We start from the raw sequence: 18,140 nt of genomic DNA, 5'->3' as shown, positions 1-18,140 counted from the left end.
AAATAGCTGTTGGGAGAATGTTAGACTGAAGATCTAAAATAAAGACAATGAAATAAAGAAATAAAATTTAAAATTTGACTTATATCGCGCCCACATTTGGGGCCTTATTTACAAAACTGAATGATATGGATATTCTCACTGGGAATTTAACTTAGTCTTGTTTAGCTTATATCAGGTAGCCAATAAAAGTCAAGGCAAGATATTTATGTAAAGATACTTTGATGGTTGTAAAGGCAACTTTACCCAATATAAAATAAATTCTGCTCACCAAACCTGGTCATCTGCCAGAGACCCCCTACTCAAAAATGACAGCTTCTCATTTAAGAGTTGACCTTGATATCCTACACCAATCCATCATCAATGCTCTTTGATTTTACCTTCTAAGTATCTATCAGTACTGTTTATTTCCATTTCCAGTAAATCCTCCATCCTATCCAAAAACCACTTTCATCTTTTATCTGTCTGATTTGATTGCCTATACTCACTCTATCAAATGGAACCCTTTGATAATGTCATCTTATAGAATTTTTTAAAAACCCTTTAAAATGACAATTTAATTAGATTCAACCTTATATTTCTCACCATCTGATTTTCATGGTATGAATTACCTTTCTGAAGGCAAATATGAGTATTTTGTACATGTCCCTGTTTAGCCTTCCATGGTTTTCCCACTGCTCATGAAATAAAAATTAAGCTTCTAAGCATGGTCTACAATGCCACTTGATCAATACCTTCTTCTCCTGCCTTGAGTGCCTCAACCTCTCCATATTCTCCCTTTTCACTAAAAGGGGGTAATGTTTTTTGCAAGCTATTCTGTAAACTAGAATATTCTTTTAAACTACTTTTCGTTATACAACTTGTATCCTTCAGATCTTTAGAGCCCTGTCTCACTTTATTAATCTCATCATATGTTTTCTTAGTACCAAAGTCCTCTCCTGCACAGTTTTTGTCTGGATGACACATCTCTCTATACGATTATTTCATTTGTCTGCCTGTGGTACTAGGATCTTACATTTCAGAAGGATGCTGAGTGTTTCTGCTGTCACTCACCTTTGAATCTACAGTCCAGTATCATACACAGAGCAGGTGCTCAATGTGATCTTGAGAAAGTAAACACTATGAAATGTAAGAGTGAAGTGACTGGCTTCAGACAACCATGGTGGAAAAAGAATGTTTCTGAAGAGAAAGATGAGACCCTGATACTTAAGGCATTTGTTCAGGCTTTACCTTGACTAATCATCAGAGCCTTTCATTGTTTTTTTTTCAGGTAGTTTATAAATAAGATATTTAGATATATCAAACGTCTAAGGTCACATGATAAGAGATCTAAGAAGCGTATCCAAGTTCTCTGACTCCAAATCAGGTACTCTATTAAAAAGAACTTCAGATAAGAAGAGGAAACAGTGAGACATAGTAGCTCTAACACCTTCAGGTGTTGTACTCACTAAATAAATACTAAAGTAGGCTATAACTAAGATTAGAGGGGACGTTGTAAACTTCATTCAGCTGGCAGTACATGTCCATCGAATTCTAACTCTGTATTCTTGGCACCTGGTAATTTGGACCCAGTGGTGGAATTCGGCCTATCCTTTCTTTCTTTTTTTTTCTTTTCTTCTTTTTTTCTCTTTGGTGGGGGGTGGGGGGACGCTCTGCAGTACTCAGAATACGTGGTGCTGGGGACTGTACTGAGAGTCACCTCCCAGTTACCTTATTTTAAAATTTTGCTTTTGAACCACATCCAACAGTGCTCAGGATTTATTTATTCCTGGTTCTGTGCTCAGGGATCACTCCTGGTGCTCAGGGGACCATATGCATTGTCTGGGATTAAATTGGGGTTAACTCACGCATGCCACTGCATTAATCTTCGTACTATTTCACCCTGTATTAAAAGAGAGATTCAAACCTGGACTTTTGAATGAAGTCATTCTGATTTTAATATACGAGGAAGAGGAAATACAACTTGGAGGAATGCAAGATATTGGTATCAATTTGGAAATCTTTGTCGAGATTCAAAAGAGGACAGCAGAAAAGTTTCACTGATATGTCTATGCTTGAATTTGCATGGAAAAGAATTCCATAGGTCCTATAGAAATATTCTCAGCAATAGTCATCCAGCTGAAACCATAAAACTTTGCTGATTCTATAAAACCGAGAAGTTAGGGTTAGTTAATCTATAACAGGATCTCTAAGTCTAAGGTCACTATGTTCTTTTAAATAAGAGAAACAAGCTTCAGGAGGTTAAATAACTTTAGTCCATGGTCCTTAAGGAAGGCAAAAGGGCATGGAACTTGAATAACCATATATATATAATGTATATATTGTGTGTAGGTTATTGACCTGGTTGTTCCCCTTTCAAAGAAAATAGCATCTAAATATAAGTTGATGATCACCCACAAGTTTATTCAAATGCCCATGAGGACATTACAGTCACTTTCAAATGCACTGAAAATGGAAAAGAAAATGGTCATCTTTACCTCATTTAGGACTTTTTCCCCTACCATGTTTTATTGAAGGACAAAAAAAGATACTGCAAACTACTCTTCTAAGAGAAAAGCTAATCGATTAAATAAGTGTACATTTTTCTCTCTGAAACTGTCTAGTATATAGGAGAGTATCATAAATTTTTAAAATTTTATCTATCCTAACTGAATACAAACTACGTATAGGCCTCAGAAATGAAGAACTGTTTTTCCTATGGTGTTTATTGACTTCTGTTAATCAAGAGCTGAACACAGTTACCAAGGCTTTTCTGAAAGTTGTCTTGTGTGGCATGGTTCTGATTTAAGGCGCGGAGTTTCTTTTTCTTATCTAGAAGTTTTAAAAGGCTATTACAAGCCAGGTATAAAGCTCAGTAACAACCTCCAGTTTGTCTTGGATCAAGGGAAGAGCAGTAATTTAATTGTTAACCTAGAAAAACTTGCAAATACATATAGCTAGATTCAGTGGATCTAAGCTAAGCTAAATTCTGGAGCAAATAACGAAGAGGTTCTAGCATAAAAGTGACAATTTCCCCCTTTCTTTTATCACAGCGTATTGAAGATTGGTGGGGTGGAAGGGCTGAAGGATTCTAGCATGGAGCAATCACAAACACTTGGCCGTGGATAACAACACTCAAATTACTAATGGGGGTGGGTAGTAGAATGGTGGATTGAATGAAAAGGTGCACTAGAGGTGACATAGACACTCTAGTGAAGGGTCTTGGACAGTTTTGTGTAACGGTGAGGCAGCGACGCAGTAACTTTGAACCATATCATTAACACTGCTGTAAACACATGACCTAAATTATAATTTTTAAAGGGCTTTTGGAGGAAAATGTTAATAAACATAATTACCATGTTTGAATAAGAAAAATGAATTCTGCACCACATAGTGAGAGACTCTAGATCCTTCTTATCATATGGTCTCACTCTCTTCTTAGTCCACTATTTGGCAAACTTTTTCTAAGAGGACCGGCAAATAAATATATTAGACCTCGTGAGTCACGTGGTTTCTGTCACAACTGTTCAACTTTGCCATGGTAACACAAAAGTATCAGTAATATGAGAATGAATCGACATGGCAACATTTTAATATAACTTTATTGACAAAACTGGTAGTGGCCTGTCATTTGCTGATCTGTATTCTTAGACCTTGCCCCTCTTTGCATTTGGTTAATAACTAGAGGAAGAACAAGTGCCAGGGGAAAGGTGCGTGCAAAATTAATACCTAACCCCATAGAACTGCCATGAGGATATATTTTTAAATACTTGTAAAGTGCTGATACAAAGATAAGTACATATAAGTTCCTCAAATAACGATCTCATTTTATTAAAATACAGGATTTAAGTGCCTTTGGTGTTTACCAACATAAATCATCAAACTTTACTTAGGGATATTATAAAGATATTTTAAAACTATGAAATAAAGTTTAAACATTCATTGACAGTAAGGAAGTCATTGAAAATTATTGAAATATGTATGCATAAATACTGTGTCCAAAAATTTGCTTATAACTTTGAAACACAATTTTCTTTATTTTTAAAAATTTTTATTAGTGAATCACAGTTACAGACTTACATGCTTTTGTGCTTGTGTTTCAATCATATAATGATCAAGTACCCTTCCCTTCACCAGTACCCATTCTCCAGCACCAATGATCCCAGTATCCCTCCCACCATCCCCACCCCATTCCCTGCCCCACCTCACCTCTGTGGCAGGGCATTCCTTTTGTTCTCTCTCTCCTTTTGAGTGAAACACAATGTTCACCATAACGAAAGCAATGGATGTTGAAGTTTCAGATTCATCTATACATTATTTCTCAGGTATTTTTACCATGTGAAGGAGAACTCTTTTTTCGTAATCAACATGCCTGTAAAATTATCTGTATAGAGAGCTATATAACTATTGCTTTCATTATTATTGGCTTATTCTGAAATAAGATTTCCTAGGAAAATTTCCTCTTTTTGCCTAGGAATAGTTAATGCATACAGAAATTTAGAGCCTATTTTATAGCCAGTTTATAGTCAAATTTAATAAAATATTGGGAGGCTGCCCCATAGTAAAATACTGACTACTTTTTTTTTTCTGTGACTCACTTGGATTCTGAGAAAAATTTGCGCAAGAGTGGAGCCATTAAGTAAGAGAAGGGTAAAGTTAGGCATTCATTTCTAGATCCCGGAAAACAAACAAAAGTAAAGCACCTGGCTTCCCAGCTTACTCTCTCCTAGTTGGCACAAACCTGCTGGACTTGTTGGTTAGTATGCATCTGTGTTGAAATCACTGACCATGGTTTCTTTCTGTACATGAGAGACATCCGTTCTGATATTAAAATAAAGTCTACCTAGACTGAGTTAAAGAGGGAGTCTGAAAACCAGCAGGACTCACTCTGAAATGTAACATTAATAGTCATTTGTTCACTCACTTATTTAAGAAATATTTATGAGTATCTGTTAGGTACTCTTTGGGGCTACAGTAAGTGACGTGGTCTGTGAGAGTCACCCTGAAATAGATGTTGACACCTTGACATTATAATTTTTATGGAGGAATATCCAGGTGGTACATAGGAAGAGAAGTATCTCAAACTATCTATGGAGGTCAGGGGGTAGAAAACTTTTCAAAGAAAGATCACCAGAGCTGGGAGTTTAAAGATAAATAGAAGCCTTAGAGAAACTGAGAAAACTACATCTCAGGTAGACAAACCAGAAAATATTGAAAGCTTTTGATTGCAGAACCCGGTGCATATTTGATGAATATTTTCTGTTGGATAGATGAATGATGAGTGAATACGCAGAAACTCTTGGGGAAGTTTACGACTATCCTCCCCATAGAAATGAACCAGTTCTTCCTTCCTCACCTATCTCCGGTCTGGTTGGTAGCTTGTTTGCTTCCCTAACTCAAACTCTAAATAAAACAGTCCAGCTTCTCTCATTATACCAAGTTAATCAGAGACCCAAACTTTAATGCTTTAATAACCAAACTTAAAAGGTGCCTGTCAAGAAGGCAGGCATATTTTAATTGAACCTATAAACTGAATGAAATTACGAAATCTCAGTACCAGGAGACGGGTGCAAAGAAATCTGGTAAAATGCAGCACAACAATAAGAAGAGTTAGTACAGGGATTGAGGTGCATGCCTTGCATTCACCTGAACCCAGCTTGGTTCCTGAAGTGCATGGACCCCACACATTGCTAGGTTCATCTCTCTGAGATGGGTCCTCAGGATCCTGATCACTGCTGGGGTGGAACTAGGGTGAACCATATCCTCAGGCCCTAGCACTGAACTGTTAGGTTAGAGTGGGCAAGAATGACAAGGTATGGCCCCAGGGTATACTGAGTACTTCTTGGGAAAGAAAGAAAGAGAGAAACAGAGAGAGAAAGAGAGAGAGAAAGCGAGAAAGAAAGAAAGAAAGAAAGAAAGAAAGAAAGAAAGACAGAAAGACAGAAAGACGAAAGAAAGAAAGAAAGAAAGAAAGAAAGAAAGAAAGAAAGAAAGAAAGAAAGAAAGAAAGAAAGAAAGAAAGGAAGGAAGGAAGGAAGGAAGGAAGGAGAGAGAAAAAGAGAGAGGGAGGGATAGAGAAAGAGAGGGAGGGAGGGAGGAGGGAGAGAGAGAGAAAGGGAGGGAGGGAGGAGAGAGGGAGGGAAGAAGAAAGAAATGGAAGGAAGTAAACAAGAAAGGTCAAGTTCAGGAAGCTCTTCAGATTTTTGTTTCTTCCCCTGGAATAGGCAGTATGCCTCAGACAAATGACCCTTTGCTTTCTCTGCATTTCCTTCTTCTCAAAGGATCTGGTCACAAGAACCTTAAAAGGCAGCCACTTACAAAGGTTCTTTTGTATTAATTTTATGTGATTTTTGAATTAGCCTAATATTTTCAGATAAATCTGCCATGCTGTTGAAAAGATTAATATTTATAAAGTCCCTGCAAAGAAAGCCAAGGCAATAGCCTTCAAAAAAAAAAAAACTCCACCAGTATTTCTGTAGAGTACAATTACTTTAAGGATATGAGTTATAAATGTGAATATTTGGGGAAAAAACTCATCAATAACTCATAATACCAGGGCCAAACTTTTTTTACTCTAAAATATCTTTAGAAATTTGGTGTAAACATTGACCCAACCATATATCTTCTAAGAATTTATATATTTTTAAATCAATAATAATTAAATGAAATATAAATTTTTAAGAAAAAAAATTTTAATGGGAATTTTCTCCTGTCCTTTATTTTTTTAAAAAACTTTTTTAATTGAATCACTGTGAGATAGACCATTACAAAGCTGTTCATGATTGGATTTCAAATATACAGTATTTCAATACCCATCCTTCCACCAGCAGACCTTTCCCAGCACCAACCAGTGTCCCCAGGTTCCCTCCCATCACCCCCACCCGCCACCCCCTGCCTGCCTCTGTGGTGGGAACTTTTCTCCTCTCTCTCTCTCTCTCTCTCTCTCTCTCTCTCTCTCTCTCTCTCTCTCTCTCTCTCTCCCCCCCCTCCCTTTGGACATTGTGGTTTGCAATATTGGTACTGAAGATTATCAAGAATATCCCTTACCTAGTTTTAACCCTAATATCTTTAAGGAAAAAAAATAATGTTCATGATATCTATGAAGTCTTGATTTGACCTTCGTGCAATGAGTGACTCAAGAAATGAAGAAAAGACTGTGACCAGGGAACTGAAGGCGTGGCTTAAATGGTAGAGCACAAGCCTTACACGTGAGAGAAGGCTATCAAGCACCCCGAGAGTGAAACCCAAGCTCTCACCACTACCACAAAACAAAGCAATTTTTTCTTTTTTAAATTTTATTTTCATAAAATTGTTCGCAGTAATTTATTACATTCAATATTTCAACACCAATCCCACCATTGTTACACCTTCCCACCACTATTATTTCAAACTTTCCACTACCACCAAAGCCTGTCCCAAAGGGCAGATATTAATCTATTTTGTATTACTTGTTATGAATAATCGATTAAAAAAGTGAAAAAAAAAGCTTTCCTTAGAGCAAAGTGTGTGAAAATTCGGTCTCAACTTGGAACCAGTAAGCCCCTGGATAAGAGATCATTAGCATGTTGTTACAGGTTGAACCTTGTGTGTGTGTGTGTGTATATATATATGTATATATATATTATATATATGTATATATATATATATGTCGATTGCCTCGAGCAGGCCCCAGTAACGTCTCCTTCATTCTAGCCCTGAGATTTTTTTTAAAAGTGCCATATTCAAGGCTCTTTCAGGGTTAGGAGAATGAGACTCATCATTGTTACTGGTATTTGGTATATTGGGTACGCCACGGGGAGTTTGCCAGACTCTGTCGTGTAAGCAGGTTACATTCGGTAGCCTGCCAGGTTGTCCAAAGTAAGAATGAGATAATAAGATGTCGCTTCCGGGAGCTGGGTTTTATAGTCTCTGGGTCTTGGCCGTTGATGGGAATACACGGCGCCCGGGGGCCAGTTGGTGGGTGTGACCCCTGCCTACTGGAAGATGGAGGATCTGGGTGGAGGATGCTCAACCCTGATCTGAGCAGGCTTGGAGATCTCAGCCCCGGGATCCTCATGCCTTTGTTTCTCTGCCAGTACCTTCATGCGTGCAGAGAGTGGTCTCAGCATGGTGGTGGCTGGTTCTGGAGGTCTTTGGCTGCCGGAGCCCTGGTCGGGGTGGGGAGGAAAGCTCAACCCGCTCCCCTCCAAGGGGCTCCGGGAAGGAACACCCAGTTGGTGGGTGTGACCCCTGCCTAATGAAATATGGAGGATCTGGGTGGAGGATGCTAGCCCTGATCCGAGCAGGCTTGGAGATATCAGCCCTGGGACCTGCATGCCTTTGTTCCCCTGCCGGTACCTTCATGCGTGTGGAGAGTGGTCTCAGCATCGTGGTGGCTGGTTCTGGAGGTCTTCAGTTGCCGGAGCCCTGGTCTGGGCAGGGAAGGAAACTCAACCCGCTCCCCTCCAAGGGACCCAGGCAAGGACAGCCAGTCACTGTATATGTATATAATCTTGATTGTATACATATATATAATCAAGATCAGTTCCCTTCTACCTTACACCCCATCAAATGTAGTATGCTGCTCTTGGTATTCGGTAGCATAAAGTATGAGATGTCACTCCAGGAATTACAAAATTTTAATTAGGGTGCTAGAGCTAGAGTTAGATTTTTAACTGGATGGTGACTTGGAGGTCTGGAGGCATCTCTACAGCGTGCTGCTCTCTTCTGAGATCAGTGAGTCTCTGAATCATGGCCATGACAGCTGTGATAGAATTCCCGGAGGCAGTTTTGGGCAGGACTGCCAGGGAGGATGGGAGAAGAGGGCCCATTCCTGACTCTGTGCTCTGGAGATTTCAGTCACAAATCCTGCACACCTGGGTTTTTTTAGCGGATTCATTCTCATGCATGGGGGGCTTGGAACAAGCCTGTGGAGGTAGACCATGAACATGGCAGCTATTGGGTTCTGGAGGTTTGTGGCTGCTGGAGTTCTTTTGGGGCAGGCTGAGGGACACACCTGCCCCCTCTGAGGGACACACTCGTCCCCCTTCGAGGTACCGAGATGAAGTCAGCCTGGCACAGGGTGAGGAGACATCTCTGCAATGTGTTGCTCTCTCTTCCAAGATTTATTTGTTCATGCAACAAAACTATTAAAAATGTTCTAAAGGAGGACCCAGAGAAATAGGACTGTGGGTAGGTGCTTCTTCCTTCCAGAGAACTGAGAACTCTTGAAGGGCTGGAGGGGCGGTTTGTGTAGGTGCAGCTCCTGGCGGGGCTCGGGAACTTGTGGGGTGCTGGGGGTTGAACCAGGGTCGGCTGCGTTCAGGGCTAGGGCCTGCCTGCTGTTTGTCTCTCTGGCCCACGTTCTGCAGCTTTATACATATGTGTCTTTTGTGTGGAAGCCACTGGGGCCACACCTGATGGTGCTGGGAGTTAAACGTAGGGTCTGGTATGTGCAGGCCTGTGCTCCAGCCTACTGCCAGAAAAACTGTTGTTTCGGGGCCGGGGCTATGGTACAGTGGGTTGGGCATTTGCCTTGCATGCAACTGACCTGGGTTAGATCCCTGGCATCTCATATGATCCCCCTAGCACCTCCAGGAGTAATTACTGAGTGCAGATCCAAGTAACCCCTGAGAATCTCCCGATGTGACCCCAAAAGCCAAAGAAAACTTGCATTTGTACACTTGGGCTGGAGCGATAGCACAGTGGGTAGGGCATTTGCCTTGCACATGGCGAGGTTCGGCCGACTCGAGTTCAATTCCTCCACCCCTCTCGGAGAGCCCGGCAAGCTACTGAGAGTATCTTGCCCACATGGCAAAGCCTGGCAAGCTACCCGTGACATATTCGATATGCCAAACATAGTAACAAGTGTCAGGATGAAGACGTTACTGGGCCCGCTTGAGCTAATCAATGAACAACAGGACAGGGACAGTGACAGGTGTTTCTCATTTCCTTTCATATTTGTAAGACCTAGTACATATATAGATTTTCATTGAATATATTACTTTCTGCTTCCTTTTAATAATGGCCAATATGATTTCAATATTGGTTCTAAACTTAAATCGATTTTCTCTTTAATGTGGTTTAATTAACACTTGCATTTTTTTGTGCTGCTTTCAGAATTAGTTTTCCAGTACTACCTTCAAATTTATTATTTCTCTTTTTAAGTATAAAATTTTATATTGCAGAGTCTATAATTTTACTGACTTGTTTTTTTTGTTGGGGATTTGAACCTGTGACAGTGTGCTTGCAAAGCCGGTGCTGTTCCTTTAGACCATAGCACAGTGGGTAGGGCGTTCGCCTTACAAGCGGCCAACATGGCCGACCCGAGTTCGATTCCTCTGCCCCTCTCGGAGAGCCCGGCAAGCTACCGAGAGTATTCCATATGCCAGACACAGTAACAACAAAGTCTCCAATGGAGACGTTACTGGGCCCGCTCGAGCAAATCGACGATCAACGGGAGGGCCTTTACCTTTACCTTGTTTTTTTTGTGTGTGGGGGGAGGGAGCACTTATGGGTGTGCTCTGGGCTTACTCCTGGTTCTTTGCTGAGACCACTCTTTGCATTGCTTGGGGCACTATAAGAGGTATCAAGAATGGAACCCAGATCAACTCACTGTGCAATCTCTATGGTCCCAAATTTTACTGTTTTCCAAGATTTTATTTCATTCTTTTCATTTCAGATTTAATTTCTGCTATTTTTATTCTGCAATTTCTCATTTTATATTAATGGTATGCCTGATTTTTTCCTTCAAATGCCTTATACATATATGGTGCAATGCCTCTGCCAGATAAAATGATAAAACTAAATTAATTAATTAATATCTTATCTGTGGTGAACTCATGCTTACCATAGATTTCTTTATGTGTCTACAGCTATTAATTTTCCGGTTTATTTTATTTTCATTAGATTTTTCTCCCTCTTGGCTTTCCATCATTCTAAAGTGCTATCCACTCAGTGTCTCAGAGTTCAATGCAAAAATTACCTTAAAAGAACATTTCTGAAATGCCTCGGAGTGAAAACTGGGATATTGTCAAACGAATTAGCAGGAACTTTGGTGCCATTGCTGGTCAAACTATTAGACCCGTGTTCTCTTTCTCCCTTTATATGTGTGCTAGGGTTCACAGTCTCCAAGCATTGTTGGACGTCCTGTCCTTCCAACCTTGTACACAAGCTTCTTCTTCTTCTTCTTTTTTTAATGTAGGAGTACTTCTATTTATTCAGCCATTGATTAAGCTGATTAAATTGAGCATGAACTCCACGTTACTTTTTTTTTACTTTTTTTCTTGAATAACCGTGAGATACAGTCACAAAGCTTTCATGTTCAAGATTCAGCTGTGCAATGATCAGACAGCCATCCCTCCACCAGTGCACACTTTCCACCACCAGTGTCCCCAGCATATCTCCCCCACCCATCCCAGTCCTCACCCTGCCTCCATGGCAGGCAATTTCCCCAATACTCTCTCTCTACTTTTGGACATTATGTTTTGCTTGAATTTTCCCACCACCATTCAAGCCTGCCTGCCAGGGGCAGATGGTTGATCATTTATTGTCCCTTGCTCATTTTGAATATCATGGGTGCCACGGTTGTGCGCTTCTGGATTCCTAGATTGTAGATGGTTGGGTTCCAGAGACATTTCTGTAGGGCACTAATCCACGTTGGGATTTAGTTGGGCATCTCTGAACCAGGGCTATTGGTGCGCTAAGATGGAACCTGGAGGCGCATTATGGGTGTGACAGCCAGGCCGATGAGAGGGCAGAGAACTGGGGAGGGGCAGCCCAGCGACTCTGCTGCTATGTGGCATGGAGATTTAGTCTTGGAACCCACATACGTGGGTCTTGTTTGTGGAAGCTCTTGGTTGCCAGCATTCCATCTGTAGTAGGCGGGGAGATTGCACCTGCTCCATTGGGGGTGCCCCTGTGAAATTGGCTCGGTATGAGGCCCAGAGATATCTCCAGCTCTATGGTGTTTTCCAGGACTCGCTGCTGTGTTTCTGGACCTGGGCTGTTGGTGCTGTAAGATGGCACCTGGAGGCAAGTTGTTGGCGTGACAGCCAGGCCGACGAGCAGGCAGGGAGCCGGAGAAGGACAGCCTGGTGCCTCTACCATCATGTCGCATGGAGATTTAGTCCTGGAACCCCCATAACTGGGCCTTGCTTGTGGAAGCTCTTGGTTGCTGGGATTCCATCTGGAGTAGGCGAGGAGAAGGCACCTGCTCCGTCTGGGGTGCCCTGGTGAAATTGCTCGGGATGAGGCCTGGAGAGATCTCTGGCTCTGTGATATCTTCCTGGACTTGCTGCTGCGTCTCTGGCTTTTGATCTCTTTCGAGATTTATTTATGGGTCTCTGAAGCGAAGCCAGTAATAGAGTCTACAGGGTGGTGCTGGAGTTGGTTCGTCGGGGTGACTGCCAGTGCTTCCATGTGTATTGGGAAGTGGGGGGATGTAGCCCACCCCAGCTCCATGATAGCCTTGAGGTTTCAGTCACAAAACCACATGCCTGAATGTTCAGCAGGTTATATCTTGGTGAGGTCCGTCCTGAGACAGTGGAGTCAGACCTCGGATATGGCGGTGATTTTGGACTGTGGGAGCAAGCGGCAGCAAGCAAGGGGCTCTGCTTGGCAGGCACAGGCCAATCTGATGCCCTCTGATTCACCCCAGTCTGTTCAGCCATGTGTGGGGCTAAGATTAACGGTGGCTTTTGATCTCTTTCGAGATTTATCTATGGGTTTCTGCAAAAAAGCCAATAAATGAGCTTGTATAGCTGAGTCGGAGGTGGTTTGTGGGTTTGGCTCCCACATACCTAATTTTTGGCCATTTAATTTCTTGGTAAACTTTATCCCAAGGAGTTCGGGTCTAGACAAAAGCACAACGGCAATTTGGGGGTGTCCGGAAGGTTGAAGGCACCGTCAGGCTGCTGATGCACTCACCCCACAGGTACAGGTTGACCAGTTGGCAGCACCATACCCCGACAAGCTTCTTCTTATGAGATATGGAATCCCATTCCAGTACCTGCTTCACAAAACAATTTTTTGTCCAGTCTCTCAACTCATATGGAATCTTTTTAAATTTCTGTTACTTGTAACAGTTCGTGCTACTATCGGCTCCCTGATCTCGACTAGACCCCAGCAAGCCTATGACTCAGGTCTCACTCACTACTCACATCATTTGTTCATTCAGGAGAGCCATGGATATTTAAATTATGTTTTAGTACATTTAATAATTATTTATTATTTAGTACATTTATATTTTAAGATTTTGATCGGCCGAGATCAACAGAGGACATCGCCCGTCCCTTTGGAACAGTGCTCGCCCATTTCTCAGGACCGAATAACCCATGTTCAGCTGCTGTTCACATGGAACCCTTCTCCACTTCGGCCTTCAAAGTTCTTGTTTGGAGTGATAGCACAGCGGGTAGGGCGTTTGCCTTGCACGCAGCCAACATGGCCGACCCGAGTTCAATTCCTCCACCCCTCTCCGGAGAGCCCGGCAAGCTACCGAGAGTATCTTGCCTGCACAGCAAAGCCTGGCAAGGTACCTGTGGTGTATTCAATATGCCAAACACAGTACCAACAAGTTTCAAAATGGAGATGTTACTGGGCCCGCTCGAGCAAATCGATGAACAACGGGAGGACTGTGACCGAAAATATTTTAAGGTGGGTTATGTACAATTTTTAGAATTTTATAATTTAACCCCAGATAATAATAGTAGAAAATTCAGCTTAAATATTGTTGCTTTCTTTTTTCATATTTTATGTTTTTTACTTGCTTTAGAGAGTGGAGGTATAGCATGTCAAAGGATGAATTTACTTTTGCAATCTAATGAGAAGTCTGTTCTCTGCCTTAAAATAAAATTCAAATTCTTTAGGAGTTAGGAATTGATTGTCAGAAAAATACACTATGAAGGTATAGTGAGCTTAAGGTCAGAGAAGGTTCAAAGTAGACAAGTGTCACCTAATTAAAGAGACTAAAACACGAAGAAAACATGATGAAGAAGAAAAGAACCAGGGTTGAAAAATGGGGCAAGATGGGATTAAAGGAATTAAGAGAACTCTTAGAGAAATGTATTTCTAAAGGTTAGTTCGAAGAGTGTGTGAGGTTCAGGAAAGAAATAAGCTCTGTCAAGTGGCACTGCACTGTAGCACTGTGATCACAAATAAAGCAGATTGACCTAAACTCTGGAGTCCCTTGGAAACTCAGAAAGGCTTTCAATTTTCTGAAGTGCAAATGAAATAGCTGCCTTAAAGTCAAAGAGGAGGACTGAAATGCAAATAATGTAAATCTGTCTTAAACGGACACTACGATTTTTCCATGTCCCATTAACTATCTGGCAATACAGAATTCTAACTAATCGTCTTCAAAATAGAGTTATGGAAATTTAACTACCTAAAACTGTCAGAGGTCGGTGATTCAGCACAGAGGAAGGGACCTGGGAAAGTAGGGAGTAGCACCTTGGTAAAAAAAAAAAAAGGGAATTTCTTGATATGTTGGTTGATTATTGAAAAAGATAGAACTGATAATTTGAAATGTGATCTTAGTATTTTCTCTCAACTCGGGATATTCTTCCTCCAAACAACAACTTAAAACATGGAAAGACTCTCCTAAAAATATATATATAAAACCACTTATACCAATTCACAAGAGCAACATACTAATTACTGTGCTTCGCACACATAATAATTAATACCTAAAAACAATGCTCTTGGGACTGGAGAGATAGCACAGTGGATAGGGCATTTGCCTTGCACGCAGCCAACCCAGGTTAGATTCCCAGCATCCCATATGGTCCCCCGAGCACCGCCAGGAGTAATTCCTGAGTGCAGTAACCCCTGTGCATTACCAGGTGTGACCCAAAAGGCAAAACCCCCCCCCAAAAAAAACAGCAACAGCAACAACAACAACAAAAACAAAGCTCTTAAGATGATGTGTAATAACACTAAGTTTTCCCCAGCCTTTCTGTCTAGATGAGCACCATTACCTCAATTCTCTTGAATCACGTACTTTTCTTGAAGAATGAGAAATCTGTGGCTCTAATGTGTCTGTTACATATAAACTATTAAGCCAGACATAATTCCACTGACATTAGCATCTTCTTTCCTGCAACCTCAACATCATTTGTATGAAGCAAAAACATCTGGTTGCTGGATATGATTTCACAACTCTGGCCTTCTAATTAACTTGTCATTTTCATTAAGAAAACAAGACATTCCATCGTTTTAAGTGTGGCTTCTTGGTATTTGCATTCCCTGAAGATACACCCTTTACCTTAACTAGATCAGGTTTTTCTGTGCCTGATGATTGTAAGGTTGCTTTCAGACTCAATCGCAAAATTGCTCAAAGTACTTAATGCTTGGATAAATTGTATGAAAAGAAGCGAGGGGGCTCAGTTTTAACTCTTTCTTCTCCAAGATGCTTACATATCTTATCAGTGATGTGTCAAAAAATAGATCTTGGTATTTTTTGTTTGCTATTTGAAATCTACCCTGTTTTCTTGAAGTCACACCTCATGCATTTTCTCTTATATATGCTTGCTTCTAGGACATTATTATTTTAATCACTATATATAATCACTATATATAATATATATGTATATATAATATGGGCTGGAGCAATAGTACAGTGGGCAGGGCATTTGCATGCAGCCGACCTGGGTTTGATTCTTCCGCCCCTCTCAGAGAGCCCGGCAAGCTACTGAGAGTATCTCGCCCATACGGTAGAGCCTGGCAAGCTACCCGTGACATATTCGATATGCCAAACACAGTAACAACAGGTCTCACAATTTGTTGTGAGACATTACTGGTGCCCGCTCGAGCAAATCGATGAACAACGGGAGGACAGTGCTACAGTGCTACATATATAATATATGAAATAATATAATATATATACAAATATGTGTAAATACTAAACCTGGAAAAGTGTTAGTACCATGGAAATTTAAGAAAAATCTTTTTTTATAATATTTTTTATTGTATAAAGTCACTGTCACTGTCCTCCCGTTGTTCTTCGATTTGCTCGAGAGGGCACCAGGAACGTCTCACAACAAATTGTGAGACTTGTTACTGTGTTTGGCATATCGAATACATCACAGGTAGCTTGCCAGGCTTTGCCATACGGGCGAGATACTCTCGATAGCTTGCTGGGCTCTCCAAGAGGGGTGGAGAAATCGAATCTGGGTCGGCCACGTGCAAGGCAGATGCCTTACCCACTGTGCTATCGCTCCAGCCCATTTTATAAAGTAGTTCACAATATTTCAAAAATTTTAACTATAATGTATTATGCCTCAAATTCTTGAAATTCATTTCTTAACCTCTCTGAACCTGAATTTATTTATCTATTTAACAAAGATACCATATTGTATAGGTGATTAGAGATTACCCCCAAAAGCCTCCATCCCTCTTGGAGAGCCCGGCAAGCTACCAAGAGTATCCCACCCACACAGCAGATCCTGGAAAGCTACCCATGGGGTACTCGATATGCCAAAAATAGTAACAATGATGGTCCTCATTCCCCTGACCTTGAAAGATCCACCAGTATGCCATCAGGCTACACTAGCACGTTACAGGGACAAATGGAGATGTTACTGGCGCCCACTCGAGCAAATCGATGAACAACGGGGTGATAGTGATAGTGATGTAACAAAGAATATAGTATTTATCTCTCTGTCACATGGAATATAAAAAAAGTACTGTAAAATCTTTGTCAAGTATGAAGTACCAGAGCGCTTTTCATCCTTGTTTTAATTAAGCTGGAATCAGAGTGATGGAGGAGGAAGGGATCTTGGAAATTAACTAGTCCAAATTGAAAAGATGAGAAAATTGAAGGTCATAGGAACTAAATGAAGTGTTCGTGTACATATAGCATGTTGAGGTTCACATATATTTTGAATAAATACAGGTATAAGAATTCTTCTCAGACATTCTTTGTACTACAAGATAAATACAGATGTAAAGAGAGAAGTTGTAAGATGTTTGAAGAATTCATATCAAGTATGGAGACTGTGGGAACTGAAAATATACATGCCCCACTCAGAAAAGACAGCTAATACTTGTCTCTAGGTAATTTTTACCATATTAGCACATAGGCCCAGGATTTAAAGATTTTCCTTTTTTTTTCCACTAGGAATATCAGATGTCTATATTTTTTAATATATTTAACCTCCCAATTTTTAAACTTATTTATTTAAATTTTAAATAAATTCAATTTTTAAAAAATAATGTTGTATAGGTCAAACAGAACATCTGAGGTCAAAATTATCCCATGAACTGTGGCTGGTGACCGCAAAAATGGTCTTCCAATGGAATCTGCAGGCTTCACAGCTCAGGTGATTATCCTGAACCATCCTGGTCAGATCAGTGCTGGTTATGCACCTGTGCTGGATTGCCACACCGCCCACATTGCTTTCAAGTTCTCTGAGCTGAAAGAGAAGGTTGACCGTCGTTCTGGGAAAAAGCTGGAAGATGGCCCCAAGTTCTTGAAATCTGGTAATGCTGCCATCGTTAATATGGTGCCTGGCAAGACCATGTGTGTTGAGAATTTCTCTGACTACCCTCCTCTGGGTCGTTTTGCTATTCATGATATGAGGCAGACTGTTGCTGTGGGTGTCATCAAAGCAGTGGACAAGAAGGCAAATGGAGCTGGCAAGGTTACCAAGTCTGTCCAGAAGGCTCAGAAGGCTAAATGAATATTATCCCCAGTACCTGCCACCCCAGTCTTAATCAGAGGTGGAAGAACTGTCTCAGAAATGTTTGTCTCAATTGGCCATTGAAGTTTAATAGTAAAAGACTGGTTAATGATAACAATGCATCGTAAAAACTTCCAAAGGATTTTGCCAACATTTTCCTCAATGTATCTTATAGATTCCGGTCTGATGTTGAGGTCTTTAATCCACTTAGATCTTACTTTTGTACATGAAATTGGGCAGAGATCTGAGCCTATTTTTTTTGCATGTAGCCGTCCAGTTTTGCCAGCATAATTTGTTAAAAAGGCTTTCCCTGCTCCACTTCACTTTTCTTGCCGCCTTATCGAAGATTAGATGCTTGTATGCTTGGGTGGGGACGTCAGTATATTCAACCCTGTTCCATTGGTCTGCAGCTCTGCCTTTGTTCCAGTACCATGCTGTTTTAATTATTACTGCCTTGTAGTAGAGTTTGAAGTTAGGGAGGTTGATTCCTCCCATTTTCTTTTTCCC

General features: G+C 40.9%; 1 protein-coding gene across 1 annotated transcript; it reads left to right on the top strand.

Annotated features, from left to right (window-relative positions):
- The first annotated feature begins 17,221 nt into the window (after window positions 1-17,221).
- Window positions 17,222-17,742, top strand: LOC130016215 (elongation factor 1-alpha 1-like). Its single transcript, XM_056106888.1, has one exon. The coding sequence runs from the start codon at window positions 17,247-17,249 to the stop codon at window positions 17,631-17,633; it is 387 nt and encodes a 128-aa protein (XP_055962863.1). The 5' UTR covers window positions 17,222-17,246; the 3' UTR covers window positions 17,634-17,742.
- Window positions 17,743-18,140: the final 398 nt, after the last annotated feature.

The sequence above is a fragment of the Sorex fumeus genome, unplaced genomic scaffold (assembly GCF_029834395.1).
Source record: "Sorex fumeus unplaced genomic scaffold, SorFum_2.1 ptg000149l, whole genome shotgun sequence".
In the NCBI taxonomy this organism is placed as follows: Eukaryota; Metazoa; Chordata; class Mammalia; order Eulipotyphla; family Soricidae; genus Sorex; species Sorex fumeus.
The sequence above is the reverse complement of the archived record's forward strand: the minus strand, read 5'-3'. Positions and strand labels throughout refer to the sequence as shown.

Coding starts and splice junctions, on each gene's coding strand:
- LOC130016215 (XM_056106888.1), top strand. CDS start 17,247: ATGGAATCTGCAGGCTTCACAGCTCAGGTGATTATCCTGAACCATCCT.